Below are 27277 nucleotides of genomic sequence, written 5' to 3' on the forward strand. Positions count from 1 at the left end.
ATACAACTTGTGCATTATATTCCAAGTAGAAATTATTGCTAGCAGCGACTGATAAAATTGCCCTCAGATGAGAGGTTGACTTGCAAGACTGAATCGCTGAGTCAGTGGGTTTGAACTAGAGTCTGATTTGCAAATAAATCATTTAGACTGGTTTTGTGGACTAGATCAATTGATTCTGATTCAATAAGACAATTGATTCACAAATCCGACATAGTTACTTCTCTTATGAACATGCTAAGGAGAGCCACAGAACATCAAATACAGAAAATAACGACCCTGGCCTGTTCCACATATAGCACACAAGTTATTTGAGCTTTGGGTTACAGTGCTTTTATGGTAACTTTTTGTCATTTTCGAACATAACAGCATCGGTCAATCATTTTCATTACACAGAGAAGGCCCAGGATATTTACCTAAAAAAAAAAAAATCTACTTCCACAGAACAAAGGAAGTCATACAGGTTTGGAACAACGTGACGGTGAGTAAATAACAACAGAATGTTCAGTTTTGGTTGACTATGCCTTTAAGTTGCAGTAAATCTGTCTAAAGTCTAAAAATACCCCTCAACAGCATGGAAGGTGTAAGACAAGGACGCTGTTGTGTAAATGAATTATCTAATAAAAACAAATGCCCTCTTATGTGAAGCACAGATATTACCCACAATTCTGAGTAATGCCTGGTTGATTCAGTTTAGCTGATGACTAAGCACAAACATCCAATTGTCCTGATTTCAAGTGACCCAATGCAGACCAGTGGGAAAGAGGAATGTGATGCCAAGTCACCTCTGCTCACACACACACACACACACCTCAGAGAGCAGCTGTAATCCGGAAGTCTTATCGTTACACCATCTGATCGATCTCAAAGCAGACACGATCCAACTCTATACTCTATCAGTCCATCTCTTTCTTTTCCTGCCTCTCTCTCCATCCGTCCAATGATAACCTTAGGGATCGATGAGGGAGGCAGGGTTTGACAGAGGGGGATGTGATAGACACGTCTCAAAGGGTTAATCTAACAGCATGTTTCAGTGATGCCGCGGGCCTGATCCAGAGGGACAGACACCTGATAGACCAGGTAATGTATTTTGGGAGAACATACACAGGAGAGAAACAAAGTTTAGAGAGCTAAATACAAATTTGGTTATATTCCATTTTTTAAACTAATTTTAAAAGAATTCAGACGGCTATCACAAAAATAACAAAAGGGCTTTGACTTCGGTTGTCCGTTCATATTTATTCGTTTAACATTTGGATATTCACTATTATGTCTGGTCCAATATATACACAGTACCTGTCAAACAATTGGAAACATTAAAATTGTTTTATGTTTTTAAAAGAAGTCTCTTATGCACACCAAGGCTGCATTATTTGCATTTATACACTCAAAAAAAAATTCAGGTCTCCAATTGAAAATGTTCTAGAGACCGATCACATCTAAATTTTTCAGTTGGCCAAATTGAATTTCTGTGAATTGATGCAATTTAATTAACAGAAATTCAATTTGGCCAAATAAAAAAATTAGATGTGATCGGTCACTAGAAAATTTTCAATTGGAGACCTGAATTTTTTTACAGTGTATTTATTAAAGCATTTATTAAATACAAATCTTTTTATAACATTTGAAATATCTTCAAATATCTTTACTGTCACTTTTGGTCAATTTAATGTATTCTTGGTGTGCGTGCGTGTGTGTGTGTGTGTGTGTGTGTGTGTGTGTGTGTGTGTGTGTGTGTGTGTGTACACCAAGGATGCATTTATTTGCATTTATTAAATTTATTAAAGCATTTATTAAATATAAATATTTTGTAACATTATTAATATCTTCACTGTCACTTTTAATCAATTGAATGCATCCTTGGTGTGTGTGTGTGTGTGTGTGCGTGCGTTCAAAAATATAAGGTAACCCTTTATTTTAGTGTCCTTGTTACATTACATGTACCATAGTAATAACAGTAATGCACTGTAAAAAAAAATTTAGGTCTGGAATTGAAATATTTCTAGTGACCGATCACATCTAAATTTTTCAGTTGGCCAAATTGAATTTCTGTGAATTGATGCAATTCAATTCACAGAAATTCAATTTGGCCAACTAAAAAATTTAGATGTGATCAGTCACTAGAAAATTTTCAATTGGAGACCTGATTTTTTTTATAGTGTGTATGCATAATTACATGCAACTAACTCTTAACCAAACCCTAATCCTGCCTTAACCCTATAGCAAGTACATGCTAATTAATATTACTCAGTACTTAAATATATAATTACACTGTAACAATGACACCTTAAAATAAAGTGTAACCAAATATAACAATATAACAATATTCTGTCTTCTTCCGAAGACCCACGGCTGCTGAGCACAATCATTTGTGTTCAACATGAATCCTTCTTTGTTTACACTTGGTATGCACCAAGGTGGGCAGTCATGTGCGGGTGTGTTTGTTTTACGCTCGTACATGTGTGCGATTGTCCTTAAACGTGTTTGTGTTGATGCGCGAGTATGTGTGTGCTTGTCCTTAAATGTGTTTGTAGATGGTGGAACACATAAATGAAGATAAAGAGAGGCTGCCAAAATCTTTGGACGCATGGCCTAAGAGAAAGAGAGAGCGAGAGATGAGTGGAGGGATGGCAGGCTGCCAGCCTCCTGTTTTGATTGGTGATGGTGGAAATGCAGCGGCTCAGCCGTTTGCCCTTTGTTTCTTTCAAACAGCCAATGGAGGCTCTCTAATTGGGTCTTAATGGTGCTCGCACTAAAGCGAGCCAGAATTCAGGCACTCTCTCTGCCGCTCTCTCTGGCATTAACAGCATTAGACAGGAGAACATCACAGATTCCCAAAGCATCTGAGGCTTATCTAAAAATACACGTCATATTATGGCCATCATGAGCTGTCGTTCAGCTGTATATAATGGTGTTATTTATAAAGCTGCTTCCACTGAGCAATCCTATTGACCCTCAATCTAAAGTCCTTTAGTAGGACATAATGTATTTAGGTTGTCCGTCCCGTCATTTGATTAAGGAAAAATGCTATGACTTGCATGCAGCTTAACTGGTAGAGCAACACTGGAGGTCTTTGGTCTTAGCTAGATGCTAATGTTCATTCTGTGGAAAATCACATGGAACGCACATGGTTTAGTTGACATAACATGTCAATCATTTGACTCAACATTTACTAGTTTTTCAATTGTCTTTTGGTCCGTTAACTGTTTTAAAAGTTCAGTTAATCTCTCAATTAACATAAGGTCATAAAAAACACATGTACACTACCATTCAAAGGTTTAATGTGGGTATTTGGGGTGCATTCGTTTGATCACAAAATAGTAAAAACAGCAATATTATGAAATAGCGTAACTGTATTCAGGGTTCGTACAGATACTGTAAACTGAAATTCCAGGACTTTCAAGGACTTTTCAAGCATTTATTTGAAATAGAAATCTTTTGTACCAATATAAACGTCTTTAATGTCACTTTTGATCAATTTAACAAATTATTAATTATTAATTAATTCACTTGAACAGTAGTGTATAATTCTACATTCTGTCGGACTGCTTCCTGCAGTCCTGATGCCTGTTCCTGCCTGATTTCCTGTAAATATTTACGTACATGCTACACAAGTGAAAAACTAAGTATCTCTTCCACATTTCATGACTTACAGCAAGTCATTCAAAGGCTGCCTGATGATAAACAAAAAAAAAAAAAAATGTGCCCATTGGCCCCTGTCCATCATGGCCTCCTAATCATCCCCATATATATATATATACGATTGGTATCATCCCTCAGTCTCCTCTCCACCAATCAGCTGGTGTGTGGTGGGCGTACTGGCGCAATATGGCTGCCGTCGCATCATCCAGGTGGATGCTGCACATTGGTGGTGGTTGAGGAGATTCCCCCCTTCTATGTAAAAGCGCTTTGAGTGAGTGCCTAGAAAAGCGCTATATAAATGTAATTTATTATTATTATTATTATTATTATTATTATTATAAACAGTGGTTTATGCAGACAGATGTATAATCAAACACACATTCACACCCATGATACACTCTCACATTCACCTGTGGTTCTGTTGTTTAACCAATACCCATGGCACGGCTGTAAGGCAGAGCGATTTATCAGTCTACAATTTCACCTTTAATCACCTCTGGACTCTCTCTCTCAGTCTCCATTCCCTTTTCACTCCACCCCCTCGTCTGGCATTAAAAAAGGCACTCGTGATCTTTATTGTTTGGCTTTATAACGTCTGCATGAGACTGTCGTGGAGTGAGAGCAGGTGTTCACCGCATGGAGGCACTGGAAAATATCAGCGGAGAGCGAAGGAGAAGTGTGCACCGCTGATCTGGGCTGATTTAGAATTAAAGCTGTAGATTTAAAAAAGAAATCCCCCTCAAAATGATGACATTAAAACGGTGATTTATAGAGTTAAAAGAGAGTGAATGAGTCACTGAACAGGAGAGGGAAAGAGAGATTCAATGTTATGTCCAGTGTAGTCTAACGTAGTCAAACTGGTGGCCAAGTAAAGCATGCGGATGGATGGATGGATGGATGGATGGATGGATGGATGGATGGATGGATGGATGGATGGATGGATGGATGGATGGATGGATGGATGGATGGATGGATGGATGGATGGATGGATGGATGGATGGATGGATGGATGGATGGCACGATGGATGGATGGACAGCACGATAGATGGATGGTCAGACAGATGGATGAGTGGACGGATGGACTGACGGAAAGACAGACAGATATATATATATAGACATATATATTTCATGAGCTGAACTCAAAGATCTAAGACTTTTTCTATGTACACAAAAGGCCTATTTCTCTCAAATATTGTTCACAAATCTGTCTAAATCTGTGTTAGTGAGCACTTCTCCTTTGCCGAGATGATCCATCCACCTCACAGGTGTGGCGTATCAAGATGCTGATTAGACAGCATGATTATTGCACAGGTGTGCCTTAGGCTGGCCACAATAAAAGGGCACTCTAAAATGTGCAGATTTATCACACAGCACAATGCCACAGATGTCGCAAGTTTTGAGGGAGCGTGCAATTGGCATGCTGACTGCAGGAATGTCCACCAGAGCTGTTGCCCGTGAATTGAATGTTCATTTCTCTACCGTAAGCCGTCTCCAAAGGCGTTTCAGAGAATTTGGGAGTACATCCAACCGGCCTCACAACCGCAGACCACGTGTAACCACACCAGCCCAGGACCTCCACATCCAGCATCTTCACCTCCAAGATCGTCTGAGACCAGCGGCTGCAACAATCGTTTTACATAACCAAAGAATTTCTGCACAAACTGTCAGAAACCGTCTCAGGGAAGCTCGTCTGCATTCTGGTCATCCGCATCGGGGTCTCGACCTGACTGCAGTTCGTCGTCGTAACTGACCTGAGTGGGCAAATGCTCACATTCGATGGCGTCTTGCACTTTGGAGAGGTGTTCTCTTTACAGATGAATCCCGGTTTTCACTGTACAGGGCAGATGGCAGACAGCATATATGGCATCGTGTGGGTGAGCGATTTGCTGACGTGGATCGAGTGGCCCATGGTGACGGTGGGGTTATGGTATGGGCAGGCATACGTTAAGGACAACGAACACAGGTGCATTTTATTAATGGCATTTTGAATGCACAGAGATACCGTGACGAGATCCTGAGGCCCATTGTTGTGCCATTCATCCACGACCATCACCTCATGTTGCAGCATGATAATGCACGGCCCCATGTTGCAGGGATCTGTACACAATTCCTGGAAGCTGAAAACATCCCAGTTCTTGCATGGCCAGCATACTCACCGGACATGTCACCCATTGAGCATGCTTGGGATGCTCTGGATCGGCATATACGACAGCGTGTTCCAGTTCCTGCCAATATCCAGCAACTTCGCACAGCCATTGAAGAGGAGTGGACCAATATTCCACAGGCCACAATCAACAACCTGATCAACTCTATGCAAAGGAGATGTTTTGCACTGCGTGAGCAAATGGTGGTCACTTTTGAGTGGCCTTTTATTGTGGGCAGCCTAAGGCACACCTGTGCAATAATCATGCTGTCTAAACAGCATCTTGATACGCCACACCTGTGAGGTAGATGGATTATCTCAGCAAAGGAGAAGTGCTCACTAACACAGTTTTAGACAGATTTGTGAACATTATTTGAGAGAAATAGGCCTTTTGTGTACATCAAGTCGTAGATCTTTGAGTTCAGCTCATGACAGACAGACAGACTACTGACGACTGACCCCATTCTGATCTCAGAATGCAATATGGATCAGATAGCCCGTGAACAGGCTTCTAAAGCAGAGAGTATGTATATTACCAAAAGGCTGACTGAAGGAGGCAAGTGCAACTCTGAGCCGCACACATGTGCTAATGTGTAACGTGTGTGCTTGTGTCATTTAACTAGCAGCAGGCAAAAGCTGTGGGACAGATGTTCATATCTCCTCACCGCTGACCTGACACCGCACACGCACCCCAGACGCAGCCTGTTCACACTCGCACATACAGATTCCTCAGACCAGAGCCACACAACGCAAGCACGTTTCCAAGCAGTGCACAGAGGCCTGATTATGAGACTGCCCATGACCTGCTCTCGGCCCCATGGCATCTGGCACAGACAGAACACACATGCACAACACTCGCGCCCTCTCTGTTTCACGGTCTCTCTCTCTCTCTAACACGGAGGTTAAGTGATTAGGCATTGCACTGATCTATAAATCAACACAAACTGAATGGAAGAGCAAAGGTACAAAAATGCTTCCATATGAAAGCAGAAAGAGTTTTTTGTCAGTTGGGTAAATCTCATGAAACATGTCAAGAACTTTCCCAGGCCGTATTTCAGCAATTATATTCAGGGGGGGAAGCGTATTGGAGGAGCATTGAATTATTTTGCATTGTTGCATCATATTTAAAGGGATAGTTCACCCAAAAATGAAACTTCTGTCATTTACTCACCCTCAAATTGTTCCAAACCTGTATGAGTTTCTTTCTTCTGCTAAACACAAAATATATTTTGAAGAATATCGTTAACCAAACAGTTGATGAGCCCCATTGACATCCATCGTATGGAAAAAAATACTATGGAAGTCAATGCGGAGTAGCAACTATTGGGTTTCCAACATTCTTCAAAATATCTTCTTTTGTGTTCAGCAGAAGAAATACATCCATACAGGGTGAGTAAATGATGAGACAATTTTCATTTTTAGGTGAAGTATCACTTAAATGACAGTTTAGCATATTTGTAAGTCTTATTAATATAATGTGAAAAGAAATGATACATTACAATAATAATAAAATATTCTTTAAATTGTAAAGTACTACATACATTTAAAAAAGTAATTATTCCTTAATTTTTTATGAAAACAAATGAAATTAGTAATGAGAATAATCCATGAAAATATTATCCATCCCAAAAAAAGATCCAAAAAATATGCAAAATAATTTTGATTTAATTTTTTAAATATGACCCAGAATCCCGCACAAATTGTTCCTGAGATTTTTCCAGTTTGTATTTATATTTTGGGGAACAATCCCCATTTAGCACTGAGAGCAGTGTGATCTACAGTCCTCATACGGTTTAGATTAGGATAACAGAACAAATATTTTTGGCACGGCATCCCCAAATCTGCACTGCCTCTCACGAGAAACAACCTGTAGAGGCTGAATGATTTGCATCCTTGTATGGCAGATCACACGTATGTTTGGCACGCTCAGATGTCAGGCCTTTCAGAGCTTCCATTGAAAGCAGCTGGTCATATTCTTAATGTGCTGGGTAGGAAATGCAATTTAGGCCAATTTCTCAACATTACTGACCCACTTCCCCCCTGATCGTTTCCCCTTAAGATTCCAGTGAACCTAAACATGTGCCGAAACTGTGCACTCTGTCCTTAGTTTTCCCTGTTTAAATAGGGAGAAGGTACATTTAAACACTAATTTAACATTCATAATGTATAAAACGATTACCAATTTGTGAATTACACTGAAACGCTAACTAAGGCCACATTTACATGAAGCCTTTCCGATCTTCTAAAAAACATTAAAAAAGTTTACATATAATTTCCTGTAATTCCTCTATTCAACATCTTTTGGCATTTAAATGTGCTTTTGATTGTTTAATGCATTTTCTTTACACATGCAACTATTATATTTAGTCTGGATAACAAGCTCTTGTTGACATATGCTGTGAGTCATCCACGCAAGCCTGTGTGTGTGTCTGATCTCTAAGCCCATGAAGCTGATCTGAGCCTTTTAACATTGTTGTCCCGGCAAAATTATCAGATTATAATCTACATAATCTAAAATTAAGCATTCCATAAACACTAATCCAATTACAGAGCAGACACAGACTTTCTCCCAAGAGCGTGCTGCATTTCCGTCTGGAAACATCTGTATTCAAGAGCTCTGCTAAGCTACGCTCACATACAGCTACAGAGTAATGAGATCTGAGATACATCTCTGTAGTGCACGAGTACATGAGAAGGCAATGAGCGATTTCATTAGTTTCCATTCAGCGGCTCTATGGTAGCCATTGGAGGCCCCGCTGGGCGCATTCTCTTCGACAACAAGGCCATAACAGTAACATAACATTGAGAGAATATGGGTCTGCCGTTTGACGCCCGTTCAAGGAGCAAGGCTGGAAACGGCACTCCAAGACTCAGCATGGTGCGCCTGCGAGCTTCCAACCGCACTATGCTAAAGAGCCCTGATCAAGCTAACATAATGTTTAGCATGCTGTTAGATTGCCTGTTGCCAATTTTGCATTCTAAGTCCGTACAAGACATATACAAAAATGGCCTCTAGTGACCCTTGCAAAAGATCTATTAATTCATGACCGGACAGGAAAACAATAAATTGGCACCAAAAAGCATTTGGACACTTATCTGACTTGTGTAATTGATATTGCGTTACATAACAAAATATCTAATCAAGCGGCATCTGCAAACAAATTTATGCTAGAGCTTTTTTCAAAATCAGTGTGTGTTTATGTATGCATGTATTATGGCTGTCAAAAATAACATTTTCATTTCTGATTTTGACGCGATTAAGGCCGCATCCATTTTTAAATATTTTTAAACTGTTAAATAGAAAATCGCTGAAATTAACATGTTATTTTTGACAACCTACACACACAACATTTGCCATTCACTTGATATTTTATCATACACTTTAAAAACATTTATACATTTTTATGTGTGGCTTAAGTTCATGGTTTTCAAACAGGTCCTTTGACCCTCATAGGCAAAAATTTGAGAGGGAAAAAAAATGTATTCATGGCTTAAATATTTACTATGCAATAGTACTATACAAATACATTTAATTTAAAAATAATTTTCTTCAGGTTTATAAATTTGAAATGAATAAAAAATACACTTAAGTAAAATATTTTAAACTTCAGTGCAGTCGCAAGATAATGACAATTTATTAATTTAGCATAACATGGATACTTCAGCGTATAAATGGAACTTTATGCTTGTACTATATAATACATAGACCATATACAGCTGCCATTATATTTTAAAAAGTGGTCCCAACCTACACAAAAGTGGTCCTTGACCTCAAAAAGTTTGAAAAACCCTGGCTTTAGTGTCCAAATATGTTTTGGGGCCACTGCTGTTGCAAAGGCTACAGTTATGGATCGGATCTAGCTGGTAAGCTCTCTTTGGGGGGGAAATGGAAGGAGAAAAAAAAACAATCTGCTTGCTAGAAAATATCAATGAAAGAATCAAATTGCATCTACAGGCTCATTTGCTAAATGTACTGTATCATGGTTATCAGTGAATGTCTCCCAGGAGCAATATCAGGGCTTTAAATGTCCACCATGAAGGTACTTGACTCACAAACATTGTCTATTCAAATACACAGTCAGCAAAGCCTTTAGAGCGACCATAATAAAATAAACTGTGTTTTTCCCACTCACTTGAACAAAGAGCACAGTCATTTTGGCATTTGAAACGGTAACTGTTGGTTTCCATTAGCTATTAGGATTTTTCTGTCTAACTACACTGGATACACCCCCTAAAAACACAAGTTGCGAGGTTGTGACAGCACCCAAAAGGGACATCCAACCCTCATTATGAACACAAAACATTTTATGTTTTCCTGGAATCTCTGACCTCAGCGTCCAGTAATGCTCCATCATCTAATCATACACCCCCTCATTACATTTGGACTCGAGAGAGCCTGCTAGAAACATCTCAGACAACAGCTAGCCTTGAAGAGGGGGGAAAAAAACATAATAATAAAGTTCTAAAAGCCACCGTGACCTCTTCAGAGTGTCACGAAACTCCCAGTGGACCTCCAGCTTGGGTCGAGGTGCCAGGAATGAGGAATGGTTTTGTCCTTTCGAAAGTGGTTCACCATCTTTCTTTCCAGGTCATGCTAGTTATGCTCTGAAATTTGCTTACCAAAAGTGGCGGGCCATTACTCACAATGATTTAGCAAGTATTCATCTGTAGAAATCACAAGATTATGGCTGAGCATAATTCCTGCATAGTGTTGAGACGGATTGTCGTTCTCCGACCCTGCTGAAAGACCTGTGAACCATGTTGTTGCCAAGCGCTGTGTGCAATGTTCCTGGAACAACATGCTGGTCAAATAGTCTCACCTCTTATCTTAACCTACCCCTAAAATCATGGGGCAATGCTTAATTAATAAGAGCGTTGTTTAAGCTTAAAACCAAACGCCAGACTTAACCCAAAAATCTCATTAGTTGATAGGAATGCTTTTCCACAGCTGATCCAAGAACATATTATACTTGCTGAAAGCACTGGTGTGTTCAGCCTTCTTCAGCAGCTTAAAGGATAGTTCACCCAAAAATGAAAATTAGCCCATGATTTACTCACCCTCAAGTCATCCTAGGTGTATATGACATTCTTCTTTCAGACGAATAAAATCAGAGTTATATTTAAAAAGTCCTGGCTAATCCAAGCTTTATAATGGCAGCAATTGTTGCTCTGTTTTTGAAGTCCATAAAAAATGCATCTGTCCGTCAAATAACGTGCTCCACGCGGCTCTGGGTGATTAATAAAGGCCTTCTGAAGTGAATCGATGCGTTGGTGTAAGGCAAATATCCATATTTAAAACTTTATAAAGTAAAGTTTCGGCCGATCGCCTTCCGTATTCAATTCATGGAAAAAGTGTTGAAAGTGCCTCTGCAGTTCAAAATGCTTACGCTACCAGTTACGCTCGTCAGATGTAGCGCAAGCATTTTGAACTGCAAGAGGCACTTTCAACATTTTTTCCACGGCAGGCGATCGGCCGGAACTTCAGAAGGCCTTTATTAACCCCCCAGAGCCGTGTGGAGCACGTTATTTGATGGACAGATGCATTTTTATGGACTTCAAAAACAGAGCAACAATTGCTGCCATTATAAAGCTTGGATTAGCCAGGACTTTTGTAATTTAACTCAGATTTTATTTGTCTTAAAGAAGAATGTCATATACACCTAGGATGATTTGAGGGTGAGAAAATCATGGGCTAATTTTCATTTTGGGGTGAACTATCCCTTTAATCAGCAAATGTTTGATTGTGTCAAGTACGACGCGTTCCTAGATCAATATCAAATGTCATCCTGACCCTAATTTACCACTAAAATCAAAGGGCAATGAGGGCAATCTGATAAATTGTTCAACCCCTAAACTGACGATTAACAATAAAATACGTTGGTTGATAGGAATGTTGCTCCAAGTCAAACAAGAAGGTTGATCCATATTAATTCCGATAATGAAGTTGCTCAAAAAATGGTTAAAGTTGAAAATGAAATTGAGACAAACGCACCTCATGCCAAGAATTAAAACATGCTGCTGACAAAAATACATAACATTAGTCTGAACTTTACCATTTTAGTAAAATTGACTGTTACTGACTGAATATGATGTGATGAAATATTGACTACATTTAAAATATTTTTTTTATCCAATATTCATGGAAAATATCCCCACTAGCCTTCTGGTCAGCCATCACTTTTTCCAATGGTTAGATAGTTAAGCTCAACAGAACAAACCAAAACAAACCAGCCTGCAAATGCTTGCTGGTTAAATCCAAACAGGTCTTTTCAGCGGGGAAGGTATAACTGGCTTTTCCCAGCTTGTGTATGCGGTTGTTTTTAAGCCTTTGTGGAATATGAAATAGACTGATGTTCTTTGGATCCATCCCATTGCCCACCACCACAGGAAACAACAAATACAGCTGCATGTGCAGCCTGGCAAATAGTGCCGCACACAAGCGCACATCCACAAAAACACACACCGCGCTCTTGATCACAACCACCTACCATCCCACACACACTCCATACGCGGCTCCCACACAAACACACATCAATAAATAATTACACCGACAATTAGATGGGGAGCACTCGAAGCCTGACCTGTAAAGAGATTTGCAACCTACACACATAGTCACCATCTGAAAGGCTTGGGAGGAGGGGGTAGTCATTTTTCTTACTACCCAGTTAACTGGCTGACTTATTGATTTAAAATTACCATCACAGAGAGCTCATACAGTTGTCTACACTTTATTTAGCCGCTCACAAGGCCTCATTTGATCTGAATGGCTTATGTTAAGGCTACAAAGAAGCAGGGGATGCACATTTTGCCCCATTACAAGTGCGTTCACAATGCTAACATCCACACAGGGACGCAGTGATACGATACTACTATCGGATACAGGGATCATGTTCTTGTACAGAGTCAATGACTGGATCATTATTGCAGTGATTATTATGTCTCTAGCATGTTTTATGTTTGGCAACAGTTCTTCTAACCTTAATTGATGGAGTGTGTAGATTTTCATTTCTTAAACAACCATGTAGGAAGACACATTATGGCCATATTCCAGGTTGTCAAGATTCACCAGGCTTAAATTGTGAAAGAATGGTTAGGAGGGGAAGCACGAAGAATCATTTTTCACACATGAATTGGCACCTCTGAATCCAGACCTTAAATTCTCTTGTATATACAGGATATTGACCAAAAATTGATGCACCTCTTGAGAAATAAATGTTGTGATGTTATTTCCATCAATCCTGATTACAGCCTGATGAATCTTGACATTGTCATCCTTGAATATGACCATGATGTGTCTTCCTACGTGGTTGTTTAATAGAAGAAAAGCTACACACTCCATCAATTAGGGTTAAAAGAACTGTTGGCAAACATATAACATGCTAGAAACATAATAATCACTGCAATAATGATCCAGTCATTGACTCTTAAACAACTTTTTTTTTGGCCAGACAGTGTGTATAAACAAAAAAGTTGTAATAATGAATGAATTAAATAAGTCAATTTTTTTTTTTAATATATAAAAAATAATTAAATGACTTTCTGTAACTATTCTAAGGGCCCTATTTGAACGATCTGAGCTCACGGTTTGAAGCGCACAGTGCAGGTGCATTTAGTGCGTGTCCAAATTCACTCTTGCTAGTTTAATGACGGAAAAAAAAATCGGTCGGAGTGCCAGGCACATGGTCCAAAAGGGTTGTCCCTAATCTCTTAATGAATTATGGGTGTGTTTTGGGTGTCACGTGCAATAAACCAATCAGAGTCTCATCTCCCATTCCCTTTAAAAGCCAGTTGCACTTGCACCATGGCAGATTTGCTATTTACATGGTGGAATTTGTGACTGAACGTTTCTCCAGAGAAGAATCCTTTTATTTTTATTTTAAAATGTTTGTGTGCTGCTGCGCGTCCCTGTGTGTGTAAAACGCATAGTGCGCGGCAGTTGTGCACCCACCTATATTAGCTATTTAAACAATGTGGCACTGGAAGTGAAAATGATAACTGTGCTAGGCTGAAACTAGCAAAAAACACTTGTGTCGCACCTGCCGTCGCATTGCACCAGGTGTATGATAAGTCCCTATGTCTTGGGCAGAAAAAAAGAGAAAAAAAGTTTGTGCCTTGGTATTGTATCAGCAAATACCAACTAGAAAATATCTGTACTCATTCTTGGTCTCTGAAAATGGCACCCATTCAGAATGAATAGATATTAACAGTCAATTTTCCTTCATTGTTTCCCCTTTAAGAAAGAAAAATTGACAAAGGATTCCCTTAATCTCAAACCCGTGTTCCAAAACACAATAAATAAGACTATGGAAAAACGATTAGTCCCGAGGCTATTGAGGTGGATATGGTTTCATCTATATGATTTTTCAATATCCAGTCATCTCTGATCAATACCCTACAGGGAAGGAGGCACAGATGGGAAGCCATTAAAGTGTAATCCAGTACAATATATTTTTTGCCTGTCCGTGAAGAGCTCCCGCATGGACTTGTTCTCTCATTTCCTTGAGCAGTTCCTCAAGGAGTCAGAAAGAAGTGAACTGAACACCAACAGCAAGCAAATGATATTCAATGTCATGATTAAATCACAAGGTCTTTCATCTGGGAAGTTTTCAATAGCATCTGAGATTAAAAGACAAGACAGAAAATCTTTCAGCCTTCAGTCTGAGGGAAAAACAGAACTGAACACTAGAAGGATAACTGCAAGCAATCAAAATCACCAGGCAAGTGATCAAGCGAGATAAGTGATAATGTAATTATGCAAAGAAGCAAAGGGTGAGGAGTCGGTCCTGGTGTATTTTCGTTCATCAGTTAAACAACAATTTGTCTCAGTGCCACACACAAAATCAGCTAAAAGTCGTTCAATAATGACGAGATGTTCTCCTGAGAAAGTGATTTCAAGTACGGAAATAAAGAGTATGTATTGTTGTTTGTTGTTATTGTGTGTCGTTGTTGTGCTCATTAATATCAAGTGGACACACTTGAAAACTCATTAGCAATGGTAATACTTTTTTTGTTTTGCTCCCCCTCCCTCCCTCCCCCTTCCCTTTTTTTACGGGCACAATTCAGATGTTTGGAAACCAGCTTGCATCTGGCACAGAAGGTGACCTGGAACTTTTAAAAGTTCCTCAGTTTTTACAGCCACCATAAAATCGAAAGATTTGGAGGAAAGTCTGCTGTGCAAGCCGCATGGAAATAGACAAAAAGACGCAGTCCAGCAGAATAATCTCAATATCCTGCAGATCAATAGGTTTGAAAATACAAGAAAGACTCACATCAGCATCTGAATAGGCCACTTTGGCAGCAAAGCACAAATTCAGTCTTCATCTTCCAAATGCACGGTGCCTCAAAACGCTGCATCATAATGTTGTATTGAATCATTTTAAAGGCCCTTGCTGTGTATGAACAAAAGTGTTCATTATAAACGGCAGTTATATTTTAAAGAAAAGGCCAAAGAAAAGAATTACAGTGAAAAAAGTGCCACTGCCAGCCTTGATAAAAAGCAGAATAGAGAAGTCGGTGTGTAATTATTTATTTGACTCTGTTGACGTATACTTGATGGATTGCAACACAGTGTCGCAGATGGTAATCAAGCACCATCATGTACGGTTTCTCATTTACATATATGCATAGCTTTAACATGAGCAATGGGACAGGTGGGTAGAAGAAAGACGTCAAAAGCGCTTACTGTCTGTCTGTCCGATTGCACGCATCTCTCGACATCTTACCCGCTCCAGTCGGCTTTCCGTCTGTCTGTGCGCGTATCTCCCCCAAAGCCTTCTGAATTATGAAAGTGTGCTTTGTGATTGGAAACTGACAACATTAATTGCTTGTAAGCAGAGCGCGGAGGCAGAGGGATTTTTGATCATGTGCTGATTGTGATGGACTATAAATGAATAACACAAGGTGAGTGAGGGTGAATTATTCATAAGCTGGAAGCTCCTTGCCGGTGGAGGACCCTCAGAGCGTTATCTTTTCAACCAATTCAGCCAGCCGTGCCGCCATCATTACCAAGGCAGATTGCTCCAGGCCCGTTATTATAATGGCAGCAGTTATTATCGTTAATGCCACTGTCAGTTATTCGTCGACGGAGTCTACCACTGTGGCCGCTTCTACCATCAAATTCTGCATTAGAGGTTAGAGCATATGGTTTACACTACCCACAGTGCACTATAAAAGCAACTGTTAAGACTATGGAGAAGGCAAAGTAAGGCCAAAATTTATGCAAGTACATAAACACAAATGTAATTACGAAAATGTGTCAAAACATAACAAGTATGCATTGCATTTTCAGCATGCATTGCATTAAAAGTAGTCTTTAAAGGATTAGTTCACTTCAAAAATGAAAATTTCCTGATATGTTACTCACCCCCATCTCATCCAAGATGTTCATGTCTTTCTTTCTTCAGTCGAAAAAGAAATTAAGTTTTTTGAGGAAAACATTCCAGTATTTTTCTCCCCCTCATTGACTTCCATGGCAACCAAAATGTTGAAGGTCCAAATCAATGCAGTTTTAGAGCGCTAAGAACGGCTTCAGAAAAAAATAATAATAATAATTTACCTAAATTGCTCATGCGCTGCTCTGCACAATCACGTCATAAAGGTCATGGTAGACGTAGGCAGAAGTACCGCCCCCGTGTTTACAAAGCGCACATGATGTGAAGACTAATACAAACGTCCTTTAGCAAAAAAAAAAAGGTAAAACAACGATGGAGGACGATTTTGATGTTGAAGATGGAGTGCTTCTTGGTAAATGGCTTTTTTATTAGTGCTAGTACGCTTGCTTGGGGCGGTACTTCCGCCTACGTATAGTGTGACCTTTCCTACGTGATTGCACAATCCTTGGCACATCGCAGAGCAGCGCAAGATGAGAAATTTAGGTTAAAAAGTATATTCATTTTTTTTTTTAATTTTAAATGACCGATGGTTTTGCTAGATAAGACCCTATTCCTCGTCTGGGATCGCACAAAGCCTCTGAAGCCTTCGAAGCGCTTTAAAACTGCATTGATTTGGCCCTTCAACATTTTGGTTGCCATGGAAGTCTATGAGGGGGAGAAAAATCCTGGAATGTTTTTCCTCGAACTTAATTTCTTTTCGACTGAAGAAAGAAAGACATGAACATCTTGGATGAGATGGGGGTGAGTAAAATATCAGGAAATTTTCATTTTGAATTGAACTAATCCTTTAAGACTATTTTCATGGAAGAGCATGAAGATATTTTGAAAACGGTCTCATTACAAAATAAAAGTCAATGTGGACCAATGTTGCTTGGATCAAAAAAAAATTCAAAATATCTTCTTGTGTTCCGCAAAATTTTTTTTTTTTTAACAACCATCTTAAAAAAACTGATGCAACAGCATTAGTCTACCTGCTTTAATTTTCTTTAGGAAAGCACAATTTTGTTTTAATGAACAACATTTCTTAGTACACTACCAAATATAAATAAATAAATAAAATAATATATGGTCTCAACCAAACCTGCTTTTGAAAGAGAGACAATGACAGCTAAATAACAGCAGGTCTCTTTAACCGTGATGTGTGGTTCGATAGTGATTACTATTCAGCATATGATGGATGGTAAAATGAATTACTGTCTAGTTTGAATTTTAGAGCTTTGATGTATAAGCTACTAAACGTTTGTTCAGATCAGATATTGCAGTTATAAACTGAAGCAAATATTACGTTTTCTCATTCTGGGCATTTAATAAACGTTGTCGGTGAAATGTAATAATTCATAACCAACTAGTGTTATGACAAAATACTATAGATGAGGTGTCATGGTATGAGAATTGCGAAACAATAACTACATCACTGAGACTGCATCATAATATATCATAATACTACATGAGAAGTCGGCACACTTTCTCAATCCTTATCTGCCTCCCTTCATCTTCCTTTCTTTCATAATCACCATCTCCATCCTTCTATTTTTTATTACTCTCACAAATCTCTTACTCGCTCCATCAGCCAAAATGTGTTTCCTCTTGTATGTCTGAGTAAAGTCGAATCACCCAGGAACATGCTGCACATATAATAGAAGGGAGGATTTGAGCTGTTCTCTGGGAATAATCCCCTCATTCTGTGCTGGACCATTGTGTTCGGTGTAGAACTGCCAGCTTGGCTATTTCCTACGAGGGCCTACAGTATGTAGAGAGTGCAGCTAAGAGTGCTGTTGATTAGCAAGTAAGCTATGCGCCTGCACGCTAGCCTCTCTGTGGCTGTCCACATTGTTCTGACACTAGAACAAAGGTCCCAAGAGGACTTGGACAAAGACAGGACACTAAGAGTTTAAATTAATTATCACTTGAGTAAAATGGACACATGCGGCAGGAGAGTGACAGGGTGCTAATCCTATGGACTGAGCTAATGATGTGGCTAGGCTAGTTAATCTGACTTGGGAGTAGAGGTTTCCCTGTTAAACTTTGAGATTCTCAGGGCCTGCATTCATACACATGGACAAAAAATTACCAACTGCTTTGCCACACCAATGATTTGGAAATCACACGTGTACTATAATGAAATTGATTGATTGCTACAACACCCATCGACACTGGGACTGAGTTGGGGGACTTAAGTTACTTAAATTTATTTGCAAACAATTCAGGGCTAAAATCAACAGAGCACCTGGCATCTTGCTTGTTAAATATAACAATATGATAACACTTAATTTTGTCTGTCCACTTTAGACATTTTACTAACTATAAGTAATTTTGCAACTACATGTCAACTAATTAGAGTATTAGTAGACTGTCTTCTTAATACCAGGTTACACTATTTTGATGGTAACTTTGCAAGTACATGTTGACTTATTCTACTAAGCATAACCCTACCAAACTGTCAACTAATACTCTTGAGAGTTAGTTGACATGCAGTTGCAAAGTTACTTATAGTTGGTAGAATGTCTAAAGTGGATTATTGAAATTATGTGTAACAAACAGTTAGAGTTAGTAAGTGTGACTTACTGAGTTGATGCAGTTCAGTTCCTTGTTGAGGAGCCAGGGCAGGGACAGTTTCCCTTCACCCCGGTAGCAGGACTGGATCCTCTCCTTAATCTTTTCCTTGATTTTACGCAGTGTGAACAGGCACAGGGCGGATTCTTTCGGTGGCTTCGCCCGGTTCTTTTGGCCCTGAGCAAAAACAATAAACAGCACCTCTTCTTGTTCAGAAATGCCCAACGACCGTGCCAGCTTGGCACCAGGCCGACTGAGGTAGGCATCTTGAACCAATCGGTATTCCACACCATCCTTGGTACAGCCAATAGGAAACTCCACGTAGGAGTAGAACTTGGGGTCATCCACACAGAGGCGGACAATCTTGGAGGTGAAGAATTGTTCACCGCTGGCATCCGGCGAGGTGAGTTGGGTGTCCAGTTGGAGAGTTAGGTAGTAGATGAACTGCTCACTGCTGAAGCCATAGACATAGTAGATATCAAAGGTAGGGAACTTGGAAAGGGTGTCGGATGGAATCTTGAGCTGTGAGGAGACAAACTCATCCTGGTAGACAAAGCTGAACATATCAGCATTCTCCTCGTTAGCCATCAGCTTACGACTGGAAAGAGTCGGGAAGTATTCTGATTTTCCTTCGATGGGTGTACCTACAAACAATTTACCACTGTCTTCACCTTGGGTTCCACTAATAACCACTCCTGACATGGTGCCAGCCTCGGACACACTGGAAAGGTAGTGCTCCTTGCGGTGATGCGGCTCACCCAGTTTGAAGAGGTCATCCAGTCTGAGGAACTGGCATATACCCTGCGAGGTGCTTCCACATGCAATGAGCCTGTTCTGCCCTGAATCCAGAAGCAACAGCTTGTTGACATTGCTAGTCTGTGAGAGCTCGTGAGGGCAAGACTGAACCCCAGGTGGTGGGTAACATTTCTCATTATCCACCACAGGGCCGGTAACATGGCTTCGGAGCTTGGTCAGGTTGCTGGAGAGCTTGTAGATCCAATTGACAGCACCGACGTAGACTTCACCTGTTTTGTTATGGACTACCAAATGCGTAAGCCCTCCCTCTGGTGGGATGAAGTTTCGGAAGGAAGAGAGGTTAACCTCGAGCCCCCCATGTTGAGGGAGGAACGAGAGGAAGAAAAGGAGGAGGAAAGCCTCACAAATAGAGGCGGGAAGGGGCCTCCTCCCATATGGCAGCATTTTCAATATCTTTTTGAGAGGAAGCAGTAGGCCAGGTGATCCGTTCACCTTTCTGATCCTGGGCCCGGAAAAAACCTGGACAGCGTCTGTCAGTCTACGGTGAGGAGAGCAACTTATTGACCCAGTGTCCTCTCTGCTCTCTCTCGGCACGGAGCTGTCGTCTACACCATCATCTGCAGCGCCATGGCCGCTAGCCCTGCAAGGGTAGAAAAACACATCATGAGTGTTGGAGAAAAACAGAATAGAACATTGTCTATTGATTTGACTAGGAGTTTAAAAGTTCTGCCTGCCCAAGAGAAAAAGTACCCATAATACATAAACATAAATATCTTACAGTGGGGCCCTGGGTGGAATCCTATACAACATTTAATGAGTGTGTCAAGCATGCAGACAGCAGTGCACTCTACAAACTCCACACTGAGAACTCGTCTGATAGACCTGCTGTGCCCTTAAATATTTCACACAGTCTGTGCCAACTCAGCTGGCACAAAAAGGGAAGCAAAGGAACGAGAATAGAGCGGGAGAGAGTAGAGGAGGTGAGGAATGAGGAAAGAGTGAGTGATGCCATAACTGTAGACTGGTTTACCAATTCACCTTGAACACCATAAGCTAAGAAGCGTCAGCAATAAACGCTCTCATTTCCTCACGCTTGCTCAGAGAAGCCATTCAAGTTGACCCCATATAAAACAAAAGCACTTTCCTTGAACTGCGGGAAAGCATTCCGATTTTAAAATACCACAGTACAGACAACACGCCCTCTTGGCTCAACCACAGGGCTGCGGAAAGAGAGACAATCCATCAAATTTGTTCTAATTGAAAGTCTAATGACATTCATGTGATCATGGGTGATGAAGAGGAGCTCTGGGTGTCCAGCTACATTCTCAGAGTGCAAAACCACTTAAACAAGGGCAATCTCAAGCCTCTCATCTAGCCAGCAGCAGGGACTGTCTGCTGCTATGACCTTCTCCAGTGTTCAAAACAGAAGCATCATTGTATCTCAGATGACATTTATCTCACTTCACAAGACTATTGAGCGAGGAGACTGCCTCTGGGTCTCATTCACCACTCAATGCTGTGAGCCATACTTGGGCTGACTGTCATGCGCAAGGCTACGAAACAACTGTAAAAGAGAGCAGATACATATGCTAGCAAAAACTTCAGCACACATCTTATACTGTAGGACAGGGCTCTTCAACTCCAGTCCTTGAGTGCCAGTGTCCAGCAGGCTTTAGTATCAATACCAATTTAACCCACCTCATCTTGCCTAATTCTGATTAGCTTGTTCAGGTAGGTTTTGTTTAGGGTTAGAGCTAAACTCAGTAGGACACTGGCCCTCCATGCCTGGAGTTTCCGAGCCCTGCTGTAGGACAATATGACACACTTTTTTGTGTCACATTTATTTAAATCAATACATTATTGTAATGAGGCATCAATGAACATTTTAGTAATTTTGATGCTATCAACAGGGTTGTCAAAATACTGTATTGATATTCTCAGTTGAATCCATGATCTTGTTGTTGCTAAAACCGTGTCCTGTTGTTTGAAAAAAAAGGGATAAGTTTGAGAGAAGACAAAGTTTAAAGTATCAAAGGATGCAATATTGGAATATAAAAAAAAATAAGCACAGCCCCAAGGCACTGAAAAAAATTCCACAAAAAAAGAAGAAGAAATAAACAATGAATAATAAGTGGAGGCACTCAGACAGAATGTCTTCTAAACAAGTCAGATTTTCAGCCATTTTTAGTTTATACCGTTTCACCGTATTTGCTGTGTAATGTAGTGTGCTGACAGGGGTCCAAATTTCTCTCCTCTGTATTGATCATCACAGCTGAGCTCTTCTCAGCTCAACTGACTCGGAGTCAGCACTCCTAGGTGCTTTTTGGCTCTGTGATACAGGGACACTGTCAAAGCGAATTCCCAACAGTAAAAAACACAGAAAAATTGCCTATAAATAGCCAAGTAACTAACTAAATAACTCCACAACACACTTAAAATTGAATTTAGCAGTGCTGCACCTGACCCATTATCGACTACAAAAAACAAAGCCGTCAGAGTTTTGACTTATCTGGGACAAAGATATGCTAATGAGGTAGCAGAAGCTGCTTAAACGCAGATCCAAGTGTCCACTTATTTTAACTCAGTAAATTAAGAGAGAGAGAGAGAGAGAGAGAGAGAGAGAGAGAGAGAGAGAGAGAGAGAGAGAGAGAGAGAGAGAGAGAGAGAGAGAGAGAGAGAGATAGAGAGGGGAACTATAATAAACTGAAAATTCAGCAAAATATATACATGTGCTGCAATTTATAATACTGCACAGCAATGCTATTTGCGTGGGATAGAGCAATTAGGATATCCCACCCACTTGCTCCAAAAAGGCCCACACCAAGAATAAAGGTGAAATTGGATGAATCAATTAGAGGAGGTATGGGAGCTGCACGGCACCTTCAGGATTGCAAAACCTGCCTGGCTCGGAAAATGGCTGGCGGGACCAAGGTATCCACGATGATTTATTGCTTGTGGCACATAAATTACAGCACAAGCCATGAAAACGGCACCTCATACTTAAGCAAATTTATACAGAGCGCCTCTTTATCATGGAGGTCACATCGCTGAGCATTGTGGGGTAGAAGGCAGGCAGGACTGTGATGGCCACAACTAAACCACCCAGAGAGGCTCTGCATAGCAGGATCTGCTTTCTATTACAAGCACGCAGACCCACTCACATACATCAATACATAGAGGCCTTAATCCACAAACACACACACACACACACAAGCTGGGCTTTCTTTATTATTCTGCTTCTGTCTTTATGTCTGTCTGAAATCTTTATTCTGACTGTCTTACATTCCTTCTGTTTGTCAATCATTAAATTCTGCTTGTCTGTATATCTTTTTTGTCCATCCTTTCTCTCTTTCAGTCCTTCCTCCTACCTACAAATAATTACCACCACTATTATCAGGTGGTTAAACGTGAAAACAGATTCTGGACTGCTTAATAAATGGAAATCCATAATAAATCCAATTTATGTAATCAAATTAAGATGTCAGATGAGCGTAATAAAATTCATGCACAAAACAAAAATGTGTACAGGACAAATATTTGAATGTTATTACTGTTAAGCCAGGCATATCAAAAACCAAACCGCTGGAAGACTCTACTGATAAGCAAGACAGGAACAACAACAAAAAACACCACCGGTATGCTTTGATATAAGTCGAGATATTAAAACCAGACAGCCTCGATTTAGCCTACAATTTAAAAAAGCAATAATAAACTCAATCCAGCGAGACCTCCAATGAAAGTGATATTTTAACAAAGCTACACTGTAACTGTGATCGCAGGGGGATGATAGAGGAAACAATGACTTGTCGACAGCAGGAAATGATTTGCAAAACAGTCTTGGAACGACATGTCATCTCATTCAGCTAAAAAGATGATATAGCAACGCAAGATTGTTTCAGTCTAGATGGCCAATTTTCAGTGTGAATGCTGCAATGCTAAATCACAGACTGTGCGAATGTTGTGAGGACGACGATTTAGAGGGAAGCAGCGGGCCTGGCTGTGGAAATAACTCCTTCATGCCAGAGAGGAGAAATAAAGAGCTGACAGCAACAATGGTGGTTAAAAGGGGACAAGGACTGCAATTTCTGCAGTTCCTTAGCTTAGCCTAATGCACACATATTATAAAAGGCAAAAATAGCCAAATAGTAAATGTTCCAGTGAGAGTTGATGACAAGAAACTGCATCTGCAACAGATTTAACAAGGGAGGCAGAATATTTAGCAGGAAATGATGTAGAACAGAGGCCGGGTTTATGAAACAACCTGGGTTTATGAATATTTTTCTTAACTGCTATTTTCTTAAGAATAAAATTACGAAAATGTTGTATGATCAAAAACATTTCTTTAGAATAATTGTAAGCAAAAAAGATTAAGAGAAAACTTAAAGGGTTAGTTCACCCAAAAATGTAAATTCTGACATTAATTACTGACCCTCATGTCGTTCCAAACCATAAGACCTTCATTCATCTTCAGAACACAAATTAAGATATTTTTGATAAAATCAGAGAGCTCTCTACTCTCCATTGAAAGCTATGCAACTACCACTTTCAAGGCCCAGAAAGATAGTAAAAACATCATTAAAATAATCCATGTGACTCCATGTGGTTATTTTATGAAGCTGAAAAAAGTTTTTTTTTTGCAAACAAAGCACTCGTATAGCTTCAAGAAAGAGTAAAATCACTCATATGTCATACACTCTCTAAAAAAAGAAAGGTTCTTTATGGCACCAAAAATGGTTCTTGGCTCGTAATCATAGGGGAACCTTTTTAAGTGCTATATAGCACCAATTTTGGTGCTTCAGTGGTTCTTCAGCGGTTCTTCAGAGGTTCTTCACTGGTTCTTTCACTAAGGTGCTATATAGCACCTCTGAAGAACCGCTGAAGAACCACTGAAGCACCAAAATTGTTGCTATATAGCACTAAAAAAGGTTCCCCTATAATTACGAGCCAAGAACCATTTTTGGTGCCATATAGAACCTCTCTTTTTTTAGAGTGTATGGATTATATAATGATGTCTTTACTACCTTTCTGGGCCTTGAAAGTTATAGTTGCTTAGGTTCTCAATGGAGATACAGAAAGCTCTCGGATTTCATTAAAATTATCTTAATTTGTGTTCCGAAGATGAACGAAAGTTTTCCATTTTAGGGTGAACTATCCCTTTAAGAAGAGTTTGAATTCATAAGAATATTCTTAAAAAATTTACCTCTAACTTGTCTTAAATCCCCGAAGGTAAGATGTGTAAAGAATTTATCAGTGTTTAATACATATAAAAACCCCAAACCAACACATTCTGACCTGTGAAAGATTATCCCTTTTCTTTGGGAGTTTAAATCTCAGCAGTTTCACAACCAGAAGCTGCGCAATGTTGTGACATCATCGATTCTTACTGTGAGTGACGACATACTGACCGTTCCAAGATGGCGGGCGCGCCGACGTGTCTGGAGCGGTCGAATGTGGCATCTACATAGATCTATGTTTTAACCCTTGAGGCTAACGTTAGCTAGCATACTACTGTTAATGGATATTAAAATGGTCAGTTAAATTTCTGTTCTCTGAAGAACAGAGAATATATCGTCACCTTCCTAAAATAATTGCCAGACAAAAGTTTGGACACGCTTACCCACTTTTTTGTCCAAACTTTTGACTGGTACTGTATATAGAATGCAGTATATACATAATATACGTTATACATTAATACAACAGAACAAAAATAAAAATGAAAAACAGTTATTTTCAGGTTTTTCCTGTATTTTCAGGTACAGAAATAGTAATCAAATGTAAAATATCACTTCGTAATCTTCAGTGAATTAATATAGATAAACCCTTATTAAAGTTATCCTCAACATTAAACAGCATATAAATCAAAACTGCCTAATGTTACTGAATGAAAATGTCGACCCAGGACGAGCTATAGGACTGTGTGCAAATTGGGGGTGTTGATGGACTCCATCTGTGTTTTGATCATCGTTCTGAATCCCATCTGTATGCAAGTTGTGATTTTCTCAGCTTTTTTCTCAAAATGTAGCTTTTTTTATGAAACTTACTCACATTCAAGTGTTGATAAAAAAAGAATGCATGAAGCTAGAATAAAACTAGAGGGTCTGTTCTTTCTTTTGATTTATTACATGTTCAGATATTCATACAAGATATTCTGTGGGCCATGAAACTTGACCAAAAACGCTGGTGGTGACTGGCAAATTTCATGTTTACGTTCACTTAACCGACTACGTTTACGATAATACTCGACAAGACGGCATTTTGACATTGGTGTGAATATTTGCCCGTGTGGGCGCGGGTTCATATCGGTGGCATATATATATGCAATAGCAACGTCCTGGCAACCACTTAAAACAATTTGTATACAGCTAAACACCACTCACATAGTTTCAGTATTTTTATTAAATATAATGTAATAATAATGAATGTAATCATTTGTAATGTATAATACTGTTGTTATTTAATACAGCTAATGCACCATGACGAATAAGACAAAAACGTTGCAGGCCGATGTGGGCTGGCTTATGCACAGCATCTAGAACGCTAAACAAAACATTTGCTCTGCTTCTCACTGACTGCTAATTGCTAATCGAATGCTGCCAGACTAGTCCTGCCCTGTTTAAATGACCACAGAAAGTTGCACTCCGCCTCCATTCAGGTCTTTTAACTCTACACCACGCTCTCTCGTGCTGAGGGTGGGTATTGTTTGGGTTTGACTAATGGCCGTGCAGCGGGGAGGGCCCGGTGTCTGCAGGAGTAGAGGACACTGAGGAGGTGATTGTGCAGCAGGCCTGTTGCACTGTGGATGTGCCAAAATCAGAGAACACTGTCCTCCTTTTATAGCGTCACTCCTTAGCGTGTGACCTACTGACACCATGACAGCTGCCCCCTCCCTCGCCACCCAAACCACCAACAACTTTGCACAGCGGGTTCAACAGCACCCTAATATAAACAGGTGCATTTTGGTCCTAAATTTGCATGGGACATTATAACAGTGAAATGTTATTTTAAAAATTGAAATGCGTTATTATTACCACGAACTGCATAAACAAAAGCTAATTTAACATATTTCAACAGTTTCAGGTTTTTGCCCACCAATAATTCACTTCATAAAACACATTGTGGTCGGCACAAACCATGCTTGTCCTTGTTGTGGATTATGGGTTATATTTGTTTTGTTCATGGTTTGACCATGGGTCATCTCACAAAAACATATTCATACTGGCACCTGACTAATTTGGCCATTTTCTAAGTGACAATCAAATGTGTGCCAAAATACTGTGGATTTTGATTGGACGCATGGACTCTGAGGTCAACAGCAGAAGAAGTGGGAAATGTTTTCACCTTTTTTGTATTGTCCACCAGTTAAATTTAAACTCAACATGCCACACCATTTCATAAATGAATCATGTCCTTAGGAATAAACAGTGTGGGATGAGTAAGGGGTTTAAAACTTAGGTTTAAGAGTTTTGAAAAACGAAGTATGAGTAATAATAATGGCCTTAGCAAGCACCACTAACTCTAAAGACACACACACACTGCTAAACGTACAGGCTTCCTAAGATCCAAAAACTGCTGTGTTATTATATGGAGTAAAGACAGAGCATTAGAAATCCAGGCTCATAAGGTCGCAGTGGGCATAACTTGTTAGCTATGAGAAAAGACACGATACTCCAAGGGAAAAGCCATCAAGTCTAATCACTGGATCTTTTCAAGTTTTTGTAAATATTGCTACTGTAGCAGTTTGGACGAATGCACTTTTGTTAAACCTGCCCCAGATGACATAACCGTGACCAAATTT

The 27277-nt window shown here is 39.8% G+C and overlaps 1 protein-coding gene across 1 annotated transcript in view; it reads right to left on the bottom strand.

The window, feature by feature from the left end:
- The window catches only part of plxna1a (plexin A1a), a 252074-nt gene that overhangs the window by 204934 nt on the left and 19863 nt on the right, over positions 1 to 27277 (bottom strand). Inside the window, exon 2 of the mRNA XM_079802430.1 lies at positions 18739 to 20122. Within this exon, the coding sequence (XP_079658556.1) occupies positions 18739 to 19926 (1188 nt within the window). The 5' untranslated portion in view covers positions 19927 to 20122. The remainder of the gene's footprint in view (positions 1 to 18738; positions 20123 to 27277) is intronic.

Source organism: Gobio gobio, assembly GCF_949357685.1.
Source record: "Gobio gobio genome assembly, chromosome: 21".
NCBI lineage: Eukaryota > Metazoa > Chordata > Actinopteri > Cypriniformes > Gobionidae > Gobio > Gobio gobio.